This window comes from Onychostruthus taczanowskii, unplaced genomic scaffold, assembly GCF_017590055.1.
Source record: "Onychostruthus taczanowskii isolate IOZ18803 unplaced genomic scaffold, ASM1759005v1 scaffold27, whole genome shotgun sequence".
NCBI classification, from domain to species: Eukaryota; Metazoa; Chordata; class Aves; order Passeriformes; family Passeridae; genus Onychostruthus; species Onychostruthus taczanowskii.
In genome coordinates, this window is record NW_024500017.1 from 852,509 (window position 1) to 871,367 (window position 18,859).

At 33.1% G+C, this 18,859-nt stretch overlaps 1 protein-coding gene across 3 annotated transcripts in view; it reads right to left on the reverse strand.

Moving 5' to 3' along the window:
• Positions 1-18,859, reverse strand: part of CSMD3 (CUB and Sushi multiple domains 3) — a 577,908-nt gene that overhangs the window by 37,805 nt on the left and 521,244 nt on the right. For all 3 annotated transcript variants that reach the window (XM_041407558.1, XM_041407557.1, XM_041407556.1), the window contains 6 exons: positions 17,310-17,483; positions 15,763-15,936; positions 11,766-11,951; positions 8,658-8,831; positions 2,731-2,913; positions 939-1,115 (listed from right to left, as the gene is read on the reverse strand). In XM_041407558.1, the coding sequence (XP_041263492.1) occupies positions 939-1,115; positions 2,731-2,913; positions 8,658-8,831; positions 11,766-11,951; positions 15,763-15,936; positions 17,310-17,483 (1,068 nt within the window). The remainder of the gene's footprint in view (positions 1-938; positions 1,116-2,730; positions 2,914-8,657; positions 8,832-11,765; positions 11,952-15,762; positions 15,937-17,309; positions 17,484-18,859) is intronic.

Consider the following 18,859-nt stretch of genomic DNA (forward strand, 5'->3'; position numbering starts at 1 on the left):
TTCTAATTTGTAAAATAATAAATAAAAAAAAACCACTGGGCTCTCTCTCAGGCTTTATGACTGCAAAAATTTATTAAAGATAGATTTAAAACCACAAGAAGTTTCATGATCTAGATTTTGGCTTCTATTTGGGTTACTCTAACTATGTTCAAAATTTAAAAAAGCAGTTTGCTATACATCTGATGAGGATATGTTTTCTGAAAATGATAGGCAGTCTCATGCATCACATAAATGTAAAATTTTCATAATTGCTACTAAAAGATGAACTAGGACATGTAATAAAGAAGGAACAGATGGGCTTGAAAAGAAAGTGTTGCAAAATGCTCACTATGGATGTTAGAGATGCTGTAATAACTTCTGTTAGTTGGTAGTCAAATGAGTTTTAAGGTTAATGAAGAGGCCAAACAGAAGATGATATGTTAATATGGGACAACAGTTTTGAGCTTGGAGCCACTAAGAAAAGAATCCTCAAGTGGTCATGACAAGGTTTTTACTCTCATTACAAGGTTTCTACTCATGACAAGGCTTTTACTCTCTGGAAGAACATAATATTATACTGCTAAATTTTCAAAATGACGTAAAGCAATTAAAATAAAAAATGCTTGGATATGTCATATCACAAAACATAAACAAGATTTAACATATATACTAGTAAAGAATTAAAGTATGTATTAAAGAATTAAAGTAGGTAGACCATACAACTCCCTCAAACTGAAACAGCAATCTACACATTTTTCTACATCCTACCTTTAAAAAACATATTCTTCACATTTGCACAGCACTGTATTTTTTAAAAAGTATTTAGCATATAAAATTATGTCATAAGTAGTGCGAGAAAAAGCTGAAAATTTATTGGCATGATACTTCTATATTTTACTTTATTTATTACTTTCAGAGGAGAGGAAAAATAAAGATTATTCATTAGAAATGTGTCTTACTTGTGCAGTTTGGCAAGGATCCAGACCACGTTCCATTGGCAGTGCACTGTCTTACAGATGATCCAGAAAGTATGTATCCTTCCATGCATGAATAAATTACTGAATTAGAGAATGTAGTCCCATCAATACGAAGTACTTTTCCATTAGCAGTTGTTCCTGGATTACCACACTGCACAGCTATAAAGGAAAATATGGAATATTTTCAAAATGTAGTAAAGATGATTTCTGAAATGGGGAAAATTGGAGAAGGAACATTCCTTCTTCCAGCAGAGTTACTTGGTTGAAATCCATTCTGTTGTCCTTAAAAATATGTTTCACCACCTACTGATAAGGCACATTGCACAGTAAAAAGCTGTGTGCATGACTTACTGTTTTTTCCCCTTTGGTTTGTAGAGAAACAAAATCTACAAATTTAGCATCATGATCTGCATTAGTGAAAAGACAGTTTAGCTACAAAGAAAACCCCTTCCAATTATGAAAAAAACCCTGATCTACAATTATATTCGTAATTTAATTTGAATCATGCGTTCCTAGCAAAAAAATACTCTTCCTAATTCAAAGCATGGAATGGAGTCAACTTCACAGGCAGGCAGAATCCTGATGTATCCCAGTTCTTTAATGTTCAATTTGAGAAGTTGAATGTGTCCTTCTTATGTGATTATATATCTATATATATATATATAGATATAGATATAGATATAGATATAGATATATATCTGATCTATATGACCTAAACTACAACAACAGACCTGTGCATGCACTACCAACACCTACATTTATCTGTGAACTATATTTATGATTTCAAGAAAGAAATATCATCAAAACTATCTTAAAATGTATAAGAGCTGATTTATTTCTGTAATAGATAAGATCAAAGGAAAATAGCAGATGGTACAGTTGGGCAAAGCATATCCCTTTTGATACCATCATAAATAAATAAATATACATATATATATATATGTATATACATATGCACACACACATATATACTATATTTTGAATGCAGTGTAAAGTTGACAATCATTCAGCAGAAAGAATATTACAAAACCAGTTAATGAAACAAGTTTTTAAAATTAAATTCATTCATATAGATAACACAGTCAACAGCAATAAAGTAGAAAATAAGAGTACAGGTTCTCAAATTATTTTCTTCTTTTCAAGACACTTTGTTTTGCAAAATAATCTGTTGGCAATTATTTCCTATTCTGAAGCAAGGTAATTTAGACAATAAATGATTTTTCAGAAACATCCTCTTATAGCTTTCTTTTATGATAATTTGTCTACCTTGAAATTTCCAGAATTTTATTTTACAAATAAATTACAAATAATTTGTTTCAGCATTTTGTTTTCTATTGAAAAAAAAATAATGTCACCAGTATTATTAAATTAAATTTTAAGTCAACCATTTATACACAGATGAATAAATCTAATGAAATCCTGACACTGACATTTTCCTAAAACTGTGGTTTTTGTCTGAAATTCAGACAAAATTGTTATTAAATGCTCCGATTTTTTAAGTGAAAAAATATTAATCAAAAAATTGAGTTCTAAAGGCTTATCTATTTTTTTCCTCAAAATCTGTAAACATGCAGTTTCATGGGTGCCAGGAACTGGTTTCAAATTTGTCACCTGACACCAAGCCATTGCTATGGTGCAAAAACTTATTTCAAAACAATTTTTCAGTCCAAAATGACTGCACCTGTTCCCAACAGAAAGCTGGCAATGCAAAATTGGTTTTCTGATCAACGGTATTAAAAACACAGTTTAAAAATGGAGTGGATCTTTGATGTACCTTTGCACTCAGGTTGCCTTCCCGTCCAGCTTCCATTTGCCAAACATGTTCTTTCTTCTGAGCCATGCAGGATATATCCAATATCACAGCTGAAATGTATCGTGCTTTTAATTTTAAAATTGTTTTCCTCCCTAGACCCATGGCCTGGGATACCTGGATCACCACATGAACCAGCTGTGTCACCTAGATTTTAGAGTACAAAGATTAGAATAATTATGAAATATTATTATGATTCTGCATTTATAAAGTATGCCTCTATGTTTTTATATATAAATTTATAAATATTTTTTTTAAAATCCCCATATATATCAGTAGGTGTGAGTCCCTATAATTGCAAAATTACTTGATCCTCCACGAATTTTTTGTACTTATTTTATAGAAATGCAGAAGAAAAATTACAATTTTCTCAAATTCTCCTAATACCTTGCTAAAATTTTGATAACAGAATTATCAAATAAAATAGGGGGGGAAAGGCCAGCACAAAACCTTGGTAATTTTTCATTTTAAAATAAGGAATTCTGAGGAAAACACAGGTCCTGACTGCAAAGACAATTTTCTTCTGTATAACTAGTGTTCATAAAGTATTTCTTAGTTTTATGTTATCACCAGAGTTGGAACAGACATGAAGCATTTTCCTGAATTCTAGAAATGATGAAACATCACCTGAAAACTGCCTGATAGGTAACATCTCCCTCAGATATAAATGTTTCAGAAAATTCTTGGATAGAGGGTTAATGGTAAATATTTTCATAATGTTAAATGCTATCTGTTGTATATAAATGTTAGAATAATCAACACAGTAATAATGATAACAATAAAAAGTAATAATAACATCTAAGATTATACAGTTAAGTCTTTAACTATGTAAGAACTTTTAGGAAGTTCTAGGTAACACATGAAATGAACAGTGGCTCATTTGTTAGAATATTTTAGTATTTACTCAGCATCATCTACTTTATTTTTTTAAGAGAACTTTAAGTTAGTTTTCTATGTAAAAAGTGATGAAGGTATATTACATTCCTGAGCTTCAATCCTGAAGAATTGTATTCTAGAAATCTTGAACCTCCACTGTTCTGGTTTCTTCCCCATAGCCCATCTATTTTTCTAACAACTTGCAAATAAATTAATACCTTCTAGAACAAAAATATGTCAAACATACCAATATTTCTGAGAGAAAATCTCCATTCCTTTTAGTCAGTTACACTATTTTAAATAAAGATGAAATATTTCAAGATTCAGGTAAAAAGAATTAATCCTACTATGTATATAATCTGTAATGCAGATTTTCTGGGGTCTGTCTAAGCTTAAATAGAAGTAATAAAAGCAATTTTTACAAAGAAATAGTAAACAGATTTGCAAACTCTGAATATGCAAAAGACCAAAAGTGACAAACTCACTATAGAGGGGTTCTGTGGGAAGTTAGCACCCTGGAGTCGTACATGCCAGAGAAAAACAAGTGTTCTGCAGCCTTAGTTGGCACTGTATATGTATATATAAAAACTGCTGTTGGGAGTGAAGGGTTGGACACAGCTCTGACAAAAGCATGTACAGAACAGAATAGTGAAGGCAGAAGGATAGAACTAGCTTCCTTTGCTTTGAAAACCATAGTGCATGAGCAAATACTTGGTTTATTCCATTAGGTCTAAGTACACGGTACTATGTATTTTAATTATTTCATAAATAACAAATACACTCAAATAAGTAAAAGGTTAGTTGTCTGCTTCAAAATCCCAGACTGAGAAGTTAGGCTGCTCTTTGTTCACCAATTTCATTATGTGACACAGATCAGTAAAGCAGATTGCCAGCCCTGTTTAAAAAGAAATTGCAAATAATTCCAAATTCTAGCAAAAAAATTTATAAGCTTTCAAAATAATTTATGTCCAAGGTACTTAGGTGACTTAACAACCCTCTAGTATGAAAAAAGTCTGCTTCATATTTTTGAAATAATTAAAAATAAATTCCCAGGTCAAGGGTGCTTTTTATTGTTTTGGGAATCTGCATTTTACATTTTCTAGTAGTATTTAGTTAGACTATGACAAAACTGGAACACGGTCTACTCATAATTCTACACTTGTAAAATCTCCACAATAACAGCTCAGTTTTTGGCAGGTTATTTAACATTATGCCTAGAAGAATTTTATGATGAAAAAATGAAAATAGGTTATTTGCTATGCCAAATAGAAATCACATATTCTTCTTCTAAGTGAAATCACGTGTTCTTTTGTAATGCCTAATCATTACTATGGATTATTAGACTTTTTATTTTAGGAAGGCTAACCACCAGCTCTTTTGATTGAAAGTTACAGAAATAATTTTTCTAAATGACTAATCACATCACATCAGATGGGATGGAATCAAAGAATCACAAAATAAGCCGAGTTGGAAGTGACCCACAAGGATCACTGAGTCCAGCTCCTGGCCCTGCACGGCACATCCCCAAGAGTCACACCACGTGCCTCAGAGCATTGTCCAAACTCTTCTTGAGCTCTGTCAGGCTGGTGCTGTCACCACTTCTCTGGGGATCCTATTCCAGTGCCAAACCACCCTCTGGCTGGAAAACTTTTTTCTAACATCCAACCTAAACATCCACTGACACAGCTTCAGGCCACGCCCTCGGGTCCTGTCACTGTCACCACAGAGAGAGAGATCAGTATCTGCCCCTCCTCTGCCCCTCATGAGGAAGTTGTAGACTGTGATGAAGCCTAAGAGAACATATTTTTATTATCTCATGCAGACTCAACTAAATTGCTTTTACAGTTAGTTATGAGCCATCCTTCACTCACATGTGTAACAAATTCTCAGTTGACATTTAATCTTGATGAAATGGAGGATTTTTAGACTGTTTACAACCCTTGCTGCACTTATGAGGAATTCTACATTGCAAAAAATGTCTGACTCTATCTGATATGCATATGGTGATTGAAAACTGTTTCTGAATGCCAGTATATATCAATGGGACATGAAAATTCCTTCCAGCTCAATGTCATGTGACAAGAAACTGTCATAAGGATGATATTACAAAATTTAGTTACCTTATGTTCACTGATCTAGGGTTTTCTTTTTTAATTCTTTTTCATATACTAAAAGGATAAGTATGCTTATCTTTTTTCAGTTAAATATTCTATATTATATATATAATGAATATATCAACAATCATGTAAATTTTAATGTTTTAATATGCATTAAAATGAGAAAGCAATTTAAAGGCTAATAATGAAAGCTGATGATTTAACATATTTTAGATGCAAAATATAGAAATTCTGTGTCATGAACAGAAAATTATTTCATAATGAGAAAGCATTTTAGATATAAGCTTTGAAAACAAGTCTCAAAATTTTACTAAGAATTATAATTTGGTACAGTACGGTTAAAGAAAACTAAGAGTTCTATTCTGTACAATTTGAATCATTATGATTGACATTTAGATGTTCCTATGTCCTGGAAATTTTGTCTTCATGTATTAAGAAAAAGTATTTAGATCTGATTAGAGTCTCCTATGTGTAAGTGGAAAAACAATAATTAGAAAAAAAAAATCACATACAGCTCTCATAATATCCCAAGATATTTCAACACTCAATTTAATAGAAGTTCTATAGAATAGTTCTATTTCCAGTAGGGCTGCTTTGATATTTTCATGTGTATTTTTAGTCTGTATTCCTTTTGTTTATATCCTAAATTATTTTTGCAAAATTTAGATTTTTAACATTTTTTTTCTCTTATTAACACTATGAAAAATTATAATAAGTAGCCTTAGATTTTATCTAAAGAGTATTTTTCCCCCTAAACAAATATGGATTCTCTCTAGCTGTAAAACCACTTTTTATTAAAATAGTTCAAATTTGCAAATACATTAATACATGGTTATTTATTAAATAAGATTATTTTACATTAAAGTTTGATTTCTAGTGCATACCTTTACAAATTAAAGATTATAGGAACTTGATCTTTGCTTAATTGTGGCAAATTTCCTTTCGCTTTGTTAATAGAAAGTTTAAGGATTAAATTAGGTATACATTTTTCTAGGTTTTGTCACATTCTGGGTTCTTGAGATTTTGCAGGATAAAGTTCAGATACTGAAAAATTCTTCCAGCACTTTAGAATTTAATGCAATATTTTAACCAAGAAGCTCTATTTTAATATTTAATATTAATTATTATTATTATATTTAATATTAATTTTCAAATATATCTGTGCCTTGGGCTGTAAAATTTTGTATCCTGAAATGACAGCTGATAATCAGTCTATAACTGATTACACTGAAGAAATAAGGGCAGGAGAGAAAAAAAAACCAAAAAGGTTTTCAATATGTGAGACCTCCACCTGGACTACTGCATCCATTTCTGAGGTTTCCAATACAACAGAAACAAAGACCTGTTAGAGCAGGTCCAGAGGAATTTACTAAATATGATCAGAGAGCTGGGACACTTCTGCTGTGCAGCAAGGCTGAGAGAATTTGGGCTGTTCAACCTGAAGAAAGGAAGGCTTCCGGAAGACCCTATTGTGGCCTTTCAATACATAAAATATATTAAAAAATATGTACAATGGCTTTTTATCAAGGTCTGTAGTGACAGGAGAAGAGGGGATGATTTTAAACTGAAAGAGGCTAAGTTAAGTTTGGGCATAAAGCAGACAATTCTTACGATGTGTGCAGTGAGTCGCTGGAACAGGCTGCCCAAAGAACTTGTGGATGCAACAACCCTGGGCATGTTCAAGGTCAGGTTGAACAGGACTTTGAGTAACCTGATCTAGTTGAACACATCTCTTCTCATTGCAGTAAGGGAGGACTAGATGATCCTTGGAGGTCCCTTACACCACAAACCGTTCTATGATGCTAGTGGAAGATGTCCTTACCTATAACCAGAAGTTGGACTAGATGATTTGTAAAGGTCCTTCTGACTTCCACCATTCTATGATGCTATTATTTACTAATACTCTAAATAACCTTGGATTTTGAATGTGAAACTGGTAGAGCATAGTCAGTCTTGCGCATCTGTTATTTTTCACTTCTAGTTTTGGCATAGATCTAATCTAAGAAAAACATGTCACTTATGTTTTCTGCCGTTAAACATATCTAAGTTCTCTGAATTACATTGGTTTAAATAAGATGCAAAACTCCTCTGATTTCATCAATTAAATTTTGAAACATATGCAGGACAAGAAAGAACTTCCACCAGTATTTACTGAGAATTAATACTGATAACATTGTTAACCTTCATCACAGTATTTGTTTACATAGTCTGCAATAACAAAAGGGATTTAATCAAATCCCAAATTAGTGCGTTCCTTGGGTTTTTGTTTTTCACTTGATCACTGCTCTTAAAGTGAATCAAGATGAAGTTGTGAAATACAATATTCCTAAGCAATAAGTTTTTCAGAAAACATATCTTGATTTCAGTAAGGGCTAAACTATTACAAGGATTAGGTGGTGTTGCCTCAAAAACTGAGCACCCTGTTGAAATTATTTGGAATTGTTATTTGTCAAAATTATTATACAGATGGATGTATTACACAATCAAGTTATATGTGAGGTGTCATCAAGCTAGTAGACATTTTGCAAGTTAAAAGAAAAAATGTAAGAAAATTGACCCATCATCTTGAAGAGAAAATGTTGCAAGATTTCACTGTGGAAATTAATGCTCTTGCCAGAAATCACATAAAAAAAATTTTCAAAGCAACTGGTTTTGTTAACAGTCAACTGAATGTGAAATTTCTTGTTCATATTAAGTGCCACCAAGAAAGTCTACTTCTTCCAGATTGTTTTCCTGCTAACAGTTTATGTTTACTTTAGTTTTGCTTTTTTTTTTTTTTCCTACTGAGGTGGTAATTCAGCTTTATACACGATTTGACAGATTTTTAAATGGCCTTCTGAAAAAATCAAAATATATTCAAAACAACTTCAGGTGCAGTCATTAATTCATATATATTACCTGAGCAGTGAGGAAGAGATCCACTCCAGTGTCCATTTAACTGGCATGTGCGAGATGACTGCCCTAACAGCGATCGTCTCCCTGTGCAGGTATAATGAACAGTAGAACCAAAGGTATATTTATCTCCAGACAGCATGGCGTTAGGAGGAACTCCAGGATGTCCACAGTCAATCACTACAATGCATAATTATTGGAGATAAAAGAAGGTTATTATCACTGATCATACAGTTTTTAGTTTTCACTTTCATAACTTTTCACTTTCATAACTGCACACATAAACTTTGTGAAGGGGTTAACATTTTTAGGGTTTGGGGGAAGGGGGAAGATCATGGGATTAGAATGCAAGAATGCTTCAGACCAAAAGCTGTGAAAGAAATGTTTGGAGATGTCAAAAAAAGATATTTTAGATACATATATTAATGTTCAAAACCACTTATTCACTAAGTTGATCTTTATGCCATGAACACATACACACACCTCGTACTCTTCAGAGAAAAATTACAGGAACACAGTATCTGCCAAAGTCACTGCTGTGGTAGAGAACATGCAGAACTTCATCTCTCTTTTAATAGTTCAGGGCAAGGAGTTAATCCAAAATTTCATAAACCAATCCACTATGTACACAAAATTAATCTAGGCCTGATGTTTGATTTCTTATCTTACATCTGTCCATGGTATGTAGATTATCCTTGCCAGAGATATTTGTATTTATGTACCATGAAACCCGCAAAATAGAGCAGCAAATATCAGTGTAGTAGAACCAGCTGCTAAATCATACAACTGTAGTTTTTATCAAAATTTAATCACAATAAATACTGTTTTCAGCATGCCTTTTTTACTAAAGAAAAATGCAGATCAGAAGCCTGATCAGGGTCAAGGATGTGTGCAATTCCACGGCATTTCAGATACATGCAACAGTACCATGATTGTACAATACAGCATAAGACCAAAATCATATATGGCAATTTTTCTTTCTTAAGTCATTATTATGGTCTTAGAGTTTTAATTTATGTGTATATTGATTTGCATTTAATGACATGTTGTCCTACAGGTCCAACCTTCATGGTGCAGAACCTTCCTGAAAGGATCACAAAGGATTTAGCAATGTGGTAAGATCTTGACCAACTTTGATTCCTATCTAGTGTTGCTGACCCCTGTGACTGTTCTGCTTTGAGGACTTTGAGTAAAACAGCCAGAACAGTCAACTTCACATAAAAAGCACTTGTTGTCAGTGTGTTATTTTTTTTAATCAATTACTTCCAACTAAAATATACTATCAGATATGGATAATTGCTGAAAATGAAAACTTAGAACATCATCAAGAAAAAGGCATATTGGTCATGCAGGCTTCAACAAAATGAGACCTTTATCTTGTGAAGAACATTCACAGTTTTTCAGAATATTTTGGTTATCTGTCGTATTCTTGATTGATTCTTTTTCCCTATTCAGATGTCATACAGGACACAGTTAATTTCATACTGGTACCTTACAGTTTCCACATTTGGGTTTTCCTGTACACACTTTTCTGTTTACATTTATATCTAGAAGTCTTGGGTCCCTAATAATTTACTTAAAAATTATAGCACCCTTAATATTACCCTTAATATGATTATGCACTCTACAAAATTTAATTTGATATTAATATTTTCAGGATGGGATTTCATATGAGAAGTTGATTGAATTTCTTTTTTTTCTAATACTAACTCATTTCTTCCTATTTACCACCCTCATAAAAAAAAAAACAAAAAAACAAAAAACCAAAAAAAAACCAAAAAAAAAACCAAAAAAGCAAAACAAATATCCTCTATATTTAATTTAAACAAACTATTTTTAGTTTAAACCATTACTCCTTGTGCTATCAACACACACCATAGTAAAAAGTCCCATTCCAGCAATAATTTGCAAAACACTCCAGAAGCTCTTAAAAAAAAGGCTCTTAAAAACTTTTGGTAAGCTTACAGTTACAAAATATAGTGGATACCACTTAGGTAGAATTCACTGACCCCCTCTGTAAAAATGACACAAATAAAGCAAAAGATGCCCTTTCGAAAGTATATGTATCACTTTTACTCCCAAAGCTCTTTTAAAAAAAGAATAAAAGCTGTATTATTAAATTACTTGTGACAATTCAGATAAAATATCTAAGAGATTAAAATACAAATGTAGAAAGAAGAAATCTTTGCAACTTTACCTTTAAATTAATTTCTCTTTGGAGATATTTTGCTATTAAGGAATATTTGTCTTTGGCAATGATAATGGTAATGTTGCCTTTAAATTTAACGTGCAACCAATAGACACCTTGTTTTAATTTTCACTGTGACTTGCAATCAAGTTACTTATCCCATCAAAGAAAGGGACAAGTTCCATAACTGAAATTTTTACAATAATAAGAAAAAAAAGTTCATTACTTTCTTATTTTTTGAGAGGTAATAGTAGAACTAGTGAAGCCTCCTGAGAACAAATAGCTACAGTATTGCAATTATCAGTCCATGATTCCTGAATAAGGAACCTTTATCCTCTAATCTCTAGAAAAGAAGCTTTTCTCAGTGAAAAATGTTGATCCTAAATGAAACCCTTTTCACAGACTAATAGAGAACCAGGTAAATCAACTGTCCCAGCCAATTAAAAGTCTAAGAAACATCTCTGTCTAGACCTGCATCACAGTTAGAAAGCTGTTCATGACAAACCAGAATAAAAATAACCTACTTGTGTTGATGCACTTGACTTAGTGAATAGGCTGTGTATGAGTATGATGTTCAGGTATGTCTATTAGTGTGGACATCTTAGGTGCTCCACAGTGCTATTATTGGTGAAGTCAATGGACAGCTTTTGACCTTGCATCACTGCTATCAGGGATTATTATGCTTGAGCATTGAGATGTTTCTTGGCTATTGCATTTCATAAGTATTCTCTGTTATTTGCTACATACAAGAATAATATAACTGCTATTTCAGGAGCTACTGAGACCCTCCAGCAGTACTGCACACACACAAATGTATATAAATATGATTATTATAATTGCTGTCATGAGACTGATGAAAATGTTGTGTGAAATAATACCTCATCTAGTCCACATTCTTTGTAGAAACAAACTCATTATCTACTTACTAATGCATTCAGGTAGAGGTTTGTCCCAGTGGCCATTTGGTTGACAAATTAAAACTGAAGAGCCAAACAAAAAATATCCAGGATTGCAGTCATAAAATACCACTGTGCCATACGTGAAATTTCCATGTTCGATTTTACTTTCTCTTATAGAATTTGCAGGAATTCCAGGATCAGAACAATTGACCACTAAAAAGAAAAAGAGCACAGACTTGAGATCCATACTAATACAGTCACCTAAAATGGTCTCCTATTCTTTGTAAAAGAAATGTCCAATGTGTTGCTGGTTTTATATACCCTAACTTTTTATAGAATGGTAGTGAATTAGGAAGAAGAACTGAAACGATGAGACACTACAATCAGAAGATGTTAAACCCAGAGCAAACAAAAGGAAATGCTTCTTTACAGTGTGATAATACTGTAAAATTATTGGCCACTAAAAGTTACTGAACATACCAATAAAATTAATTTATATTCCTGTCTTGACACACACTACTGTCTGCAAATAGAAACATATTTTGGGGCTAGATGTGTTTTTGGTCTAACACACAGAAATGCAAACATACTTACATGTTCCTATACCAACATTTTGATAATGGATCACCTTTAAGACATGTTTTGAGCTAAAGGGCACAAGGTCACTTAGGTAAGACAGAGTAAGAATAAATCACAACAAGAGGGTAGGAGCTTATAAAAATAGAGCTTAACTTTAATGGTTAAGAATACTGACGACTTTTTTGAGTCAGCGCTTTAGAAGTTATATTTTTAAAAATTTCTGAAAATTGACTTTTTCCCCCTTTTTTTGGTGTCTTACTACCTGTGAGTTCAGTATAATACTTATTTAGGGGATCATGACGATTATTTTAAAAGTTTTCATATGATTTCATCTGGTCAAGGAAACACATCATCACTTATTCAAAGTGAAAAAAAGAATTCTAGAAAACCAAAGTTCCCCAAAAAAATTACTATCTCTAGATCCTTATAATCAATTGCATGTTTATATACATGCATTTGCACACACCTGTGTGCAAATCCATATATCTGCATGTGTATTCAGGTGGAATTTCCTGTGCATCAATTCCTACCCATTGCCTCTCATCCTTTTACCTGGCACCACCAAGAGGAGCCTGGCTCCATCGTCTTGACACCCACTGCAAGAATGCATGACTGGATGGGCTGTTTGGGTCCAATCCGGCCAGCTATGGATCCCAGCCCACACGATCTTACATGGACAAAAGGCAAAAGACCAGAAGCGCTATCCTCCACGTGGTAATGTTCTCTCTTTACACCCATGAGAAACACCAGACGAAAAAACACATGGAGAAAAGAGGGTGTTGCCTGCTGGCAGGAGAATTTTATACCCGGGGAAATGGGGGCAGAGAAAGAGGATCACAGCCAGTAGAATACCAGTGAGGAGGGGCGAGGGGAGGGACTGACCAGGGTGAGACCAGCAAGGCTGACACTTAGCGGGGGGGAAAAAAGGGGAGGAACATATGTGAACAGTGCAAATTACTAAACAACCTGTGCAAACTACTAAATAACTATTTAGTGCAATACAACAACCCTCCCTTCAGTTACTGACAGTGATGAAGTCCCCTCTTAGTCACCTCTTCTCAAGACTGAACAGGCCCAGCTCCCTCAGCCTATCCTTGTAAGAGGGATGCTCCAGACCCTAATAACCTTTGTAGCGCTCCACTGGACACACTCCAGGTTCTCCAGATGTTCCTCACTAGGGCTCAGTAGAGGAGTGGGATCACCTCCCTTGACCTCTTCCTAATGCACCCCAGGACAACACTGGCCTTCATGGCCACAAGGGCACTGCTGGGCTTGTGGACAGTTAGTTGTCCACCAGGACCGCCAGGTCCTTCTCTGCAGAGCTGCTCTCCACCCCCAGCCTGTATTGGGGCATGGGGTTACTGGGGTTACCCTTCCTTCCCCAGGTGCAGGACCCTGCATTCACATTTGTTGAATTTCAGAGAGAAATATGTATGGATGTCTGTATATGAAATTATTAAAATGTCCTGAAAAGCTCTGTAATCTGCAAAGGAAAAGTGGTATTGCCTGATGCAATTCAAGATCATTTTTCCTAACTAAATCACTTAATGTAGTAATTTTATGACTCATGTCCTCTCTAGCCACTATTCTAAATGTTATAGTCTGCTTGTGTGCTTCTTCTAGCAGGTCTCAAATATTGATATTACAAGCCTAGAGAACACACCATTTCCAAGGACAGAAATAGCTTTCTGCTTGTATTTGACTTCTTTAACAGTAAAGGACAGAACAATTTGTTAGCTACACTGATGGTCAATATTGAATTTTTTTCTTTTCCTGGAGGAAAGCCTGAGCTACATTTCTCTTTTTTTTTGTCCTGTTTTTCCCCCTGCAAGGATCATTGAAGTCCAGCTCCTGATCCTGAACAGCACAGCTCTAAGAATCACACCATGTGCTTGAGAATATTGTCCAAGTTCATGTTACTAAGCATATATTTAAAGCAATGAAAATAATTTATTCATTATTCAGGATCAGTGAGCACTTGAAACAAAATACAAGGAACTTTGACCATTTCAATGGTTTTCTACAATTATTATGGTTGGCTAAGAAGCTAGACATTTAACAAAAGTTGTAAATAGTATAACAGCAAGTGCACTGAATTTATATGAAAAATTTATGGGACAAAAGCAAAGACTTCATAACAATGTGCAGCCTTTTCTATAATATTGCACTTTTGGTAGTTTATAAATATGCAAGTTAACAGTTTATTATGATGTAACTTCAAAGCAAATAAAACAAAATCATATTAGAATGGATTTCACTGCACATTGCTGAAATTATTAATGATGCCCAACACAAGATTAGTACTTATTGTTTTTAAATTCTCTCCTAAAACTGATACACAATTTCAGGACTGTGTAAAGTTTCAAAGAATAACCTTATAAACCTGAGTAACCTGATCAACTTATTTACCAATACCTACATGCCAATAAGTTGTCAGCACTTTGGCACATTACTCTGCAATATGAGAATACCAAGGTGACTGATAGCAACTGGATTGAAAATGAGATTAAGTAGGTATCCTAAACACACAGTAAATGTTTAGTACTGTAAATTTAGAAAATAATGTCTTCTCATCAACAAAGAGTTCCTCGGAAATTTAAGTTCTGCAAACTATTCAGCAGTATGTCTTAGGGGAAAGTGATCAAATGAAAGTGGAGAACACCTGCTGAAAAGAAAATACAGTCAATAAAACTTGTGTAAAAATGCATGATTTAGTTTATGCACAGATCAAAATCCATAGAAGCTGCAGGGAAGATGCTGAAAAATAATCATTAGAATTTCCACATATGTGCATGTAGGTTACAGCAAAAAGTACATTTTTCTAAATAAAACAAATTATTTAAAAAGCATATAGAGATTTTAAAAAGACATGGGTGACAAAACCTTCCTAAAACTGTTGATGGAAAATTAAATATGACTAATATCATACTATTATTTTTCTAAGTGAAAGAATTTTACATATAATATCTAGAAGCATTGAGAACAAACACAAATGATCAATGTTAATAAATTAGAATAGCAATTTTCAAAGTCAAGATGCTCAGTGAAGCACCAATGGAAACGTAAAAGGAAGAAAAGTAGCTTTTCTTATGTATCTGCTAGAACTATATTGGCTAAACATGCAGAGAAAATTATTTCAGGCTTTAAAGTCTTAATTATCTATGCATAATTTTGCTTCAGTAACTTGTAGAAACATTTTTTTAAAAAGCAATACAGTCTGCAGACACATAAGAAAGTTTCTCTGCAACTGTTATCCTGGCAGCCTGACTGTAAAAAATCATAGCATCACAAAAAGTCTTTAATAATAAGATTATTATGTTAGTTAATCAGTCTCTTTATTGGTGAGAAAGGAATCACTTTGTCTTGTGTTCCTTTACTCTCTGTTTATTTTTTTGCCTTAATTTTACAACATTTAGTTTGAAACCTGTAAATGCTGCTTTCTTACCTTTGCATATTGGAGGTGAGTGGCTCCACTGCCTATTAGCTTGGCACTGAGCTTTGGTTGGTCCTTGCATAACATATCCAGTATTACATGAAAATGTCACAACATCATTGAAGTTGAAACCATTTCCACTTGTTCTTCCATAGATAGGACTACCAGGGTGACCACAGCTGACAGCTAGCATAGCACCAGTCAAAAAAAAACAAAAACCCAAAACAGAACAAGATGTTATCACTTTTCATTATTTATTATATAATAGATAATAATTACATAATAGTATTTTCAAGTTTTGATATTATATGATACTGCATATTCTCTATTATATATTCAAGTTCAAGAACTTACTTAAATTTTTAAATAAACTGAACAGAATTTGGCATAAGGTAATGAAAGCAAATGAAGAAAACTCTTCTGAAGAAACAGGAGAAAAGCAAGCACTAGATTTTCATTATGTATACTCTGAAATTGAAAGGAAATATTCCAGTTGGTTCCTCAGGTATTATTTCTTACAAATTTGTCTTATTATAAACTCAATATTTTATCTTTGTGATCTAAATACTTAGTGAAGCTATAAATTTATGACTATTTTTTGAAAAATAAAAGCCCAGAACTATTGGCACAGTGAAATGTTTATAAAAAATCTATATAAAGAAGGTAAAGTTTATGTTCCGTGCCTATAAAAGCCAGACAAAAAAAAGTAAGGAAAATTGGGCACAAATTAATATTCACAAAATGACGCAAAAACACTTAGCAAACATTTTCTGCTGTTTTGTAACAAACTGTTGGCAAAAAAAAAAAAAAAGAAAGGTTAATCAGTTTAAAACATCACAGAATAAATGAATTAACATTGTGTGCTATGACTTGGCATTAAGAGAATTTCTGTTTCAAAGATAGAGCTACGGGATATTTGGAGGCAGATTAATATAGTTTCAATATGCAAATATTACTGAACCCGTAAAATAGTGGTAATTTACTTTAAAGTGCTTAGAGACATCTCAAATTTTCCTAAATTAAATACATCATTTTATGTTATTACTTAAAGGTCTTTCAAGTGATGGCTTGACACACTTATTATGCAAAAGAAACCTCATTAACAAAGGACAATATTCACTCAAAAGAACACCAAAAACACAAATCAAAGTAATAGCATCTCCGTGAGAAAGAAGAAGAAAAAAAAATTTGGTAAAGAAAACATTTTAATCTGCAGTGTTGACAGTATACTTCAACAGTATTCACTTATCTAACTGAAACAGTGAAAGCATGTATACATTAAATATTTCCAAAAGCCACTACAGGTCATAAAGCCATTTTCAAATTTGAGTAGTGGCATTTATAAGCCCTATCACTTTCTGAAGAATTTCCATATCCAAAACAGCAGGGATTCAGTCACTAAAAGATGCAGTAGAAATTTTAGTTGCCAACACTTAACTTTACCTGATAGATGAATCATAGATTTTATTTGGCCCCATACTTTTGAGGAGCATTTAATCCTCATCTAGTTTGACACAGATATTCCTGTAACATCAATATTTGCTGCCATGCTTACTTACGCACACAGGATGGAAGTTGGCCAGACCAGTTGTGATCCTGTTGACATAGTCTTACAGAAGAACCAATCAACCGAAAACCAGGACTGCACTGGTAAACTACTGTGTCTCTATATCCATAATTTTCTCCTATTACTTGTCCATTGACTATAAGATCTGGGATACCACAGTGACCAGCTTGATTTATTTATAGGAAAGAAAAAAAAAAAATCAGTAAATATTCCATATAAATTTTATATAAACCTCCTGAACTAAATCAAAGAAATGCTGAATATCTTTCAAGGTTTTTTATTGACCTAATTCAAAGCTTTATTTTTATTAGCTTGGTGAAAACTGCATATATGTATTATTTACCTTAGTTTTATTTTGGTTATGATTAAATGAATAAAGCAACATTAAAACATCATACATTTAACTAAATAGAAAAATTCCACATAAATAAAAATAATAGAACTGTTATAGATATCAATCCATGTGGATATTATAAATATAGCCTACTTACAATATAAAAAAAATAACTTGAACAATTTATTGCTGGAATTTGACTGTCTGTAATATTTTCCATTCTTTCTCTCTTTCCCAGTGGAATCCCAAAGAGAATAATATCCTTTGGTTGAAGGCAGTCAGCACAACAGCTGCCAAATCTTACAGCAACCAAATGGCAACCAAAAATCTGTCTATGCCTAGGCCTAATCTTTTACTCTGTATTATGAAAATATGAGAAATATTGTATTTTCACTATGAAAGTCATAAAGAGACTTTTGGTCTACAGAGAGGCTGGGAAAAAAACAACAAACTGTGCAGTTGCTATTTTTCATAATGAATTCTGGAAAATGGGAAATGGGCACCGTGATTCAGCAAAAAATGTGGTAATGGAAAAGTCCTCAAAGAATGGTTGGTTGACTTCATGAAGACTGTGACATTTGGTAGAGAATTCACTGCCAAAAGAAAAGACAAGGAAAAAAACCAATACCAGCCACCCAAACTCCTCCTGTCTCCTTTTGTCTTCTAATTTTCCTCAAATAGCCCCCACAAACAAATCTCCAAAGCATGGGATTGCTAATAAGAATAGATATATAGATCCAATATGGCTTGGAATGTTTTTTCCTTTGAAATTTTAAATGCTTCTAATACCCTGATGTATTTTTCTGCATTTTGCCTCATTTATTTGAGGCTAGAAATTAAAAAAAAAAAAAAAAAAAAACAAAGCAAAAAACTTATATTTTCTTACAACTTGAGTTTTGTATTGTATTTCATTGCATGAATCATGGTAAAATTATCAGAATTTACTAATTTACCAATTCAGTATTTGTAGTATATGAACATCCACATATGTTAGATTGATGACTGCAATTTGACTTCTGTGTACTTATCAGTAGGCCAAATCTGGTACTGTTCAAGGCTATATTATCCCTTCTTTGTTCCCTCTCTGTTTCCCTCAGTCTTATGTAAAAAACAGGTATACATGAAATTTATGTTTTCTAGGATAAGATGGCATAGCATGTTTAAAGAATTTTTGCCAGAGTATTTCTTGATTTTCCAAGAAATTCATA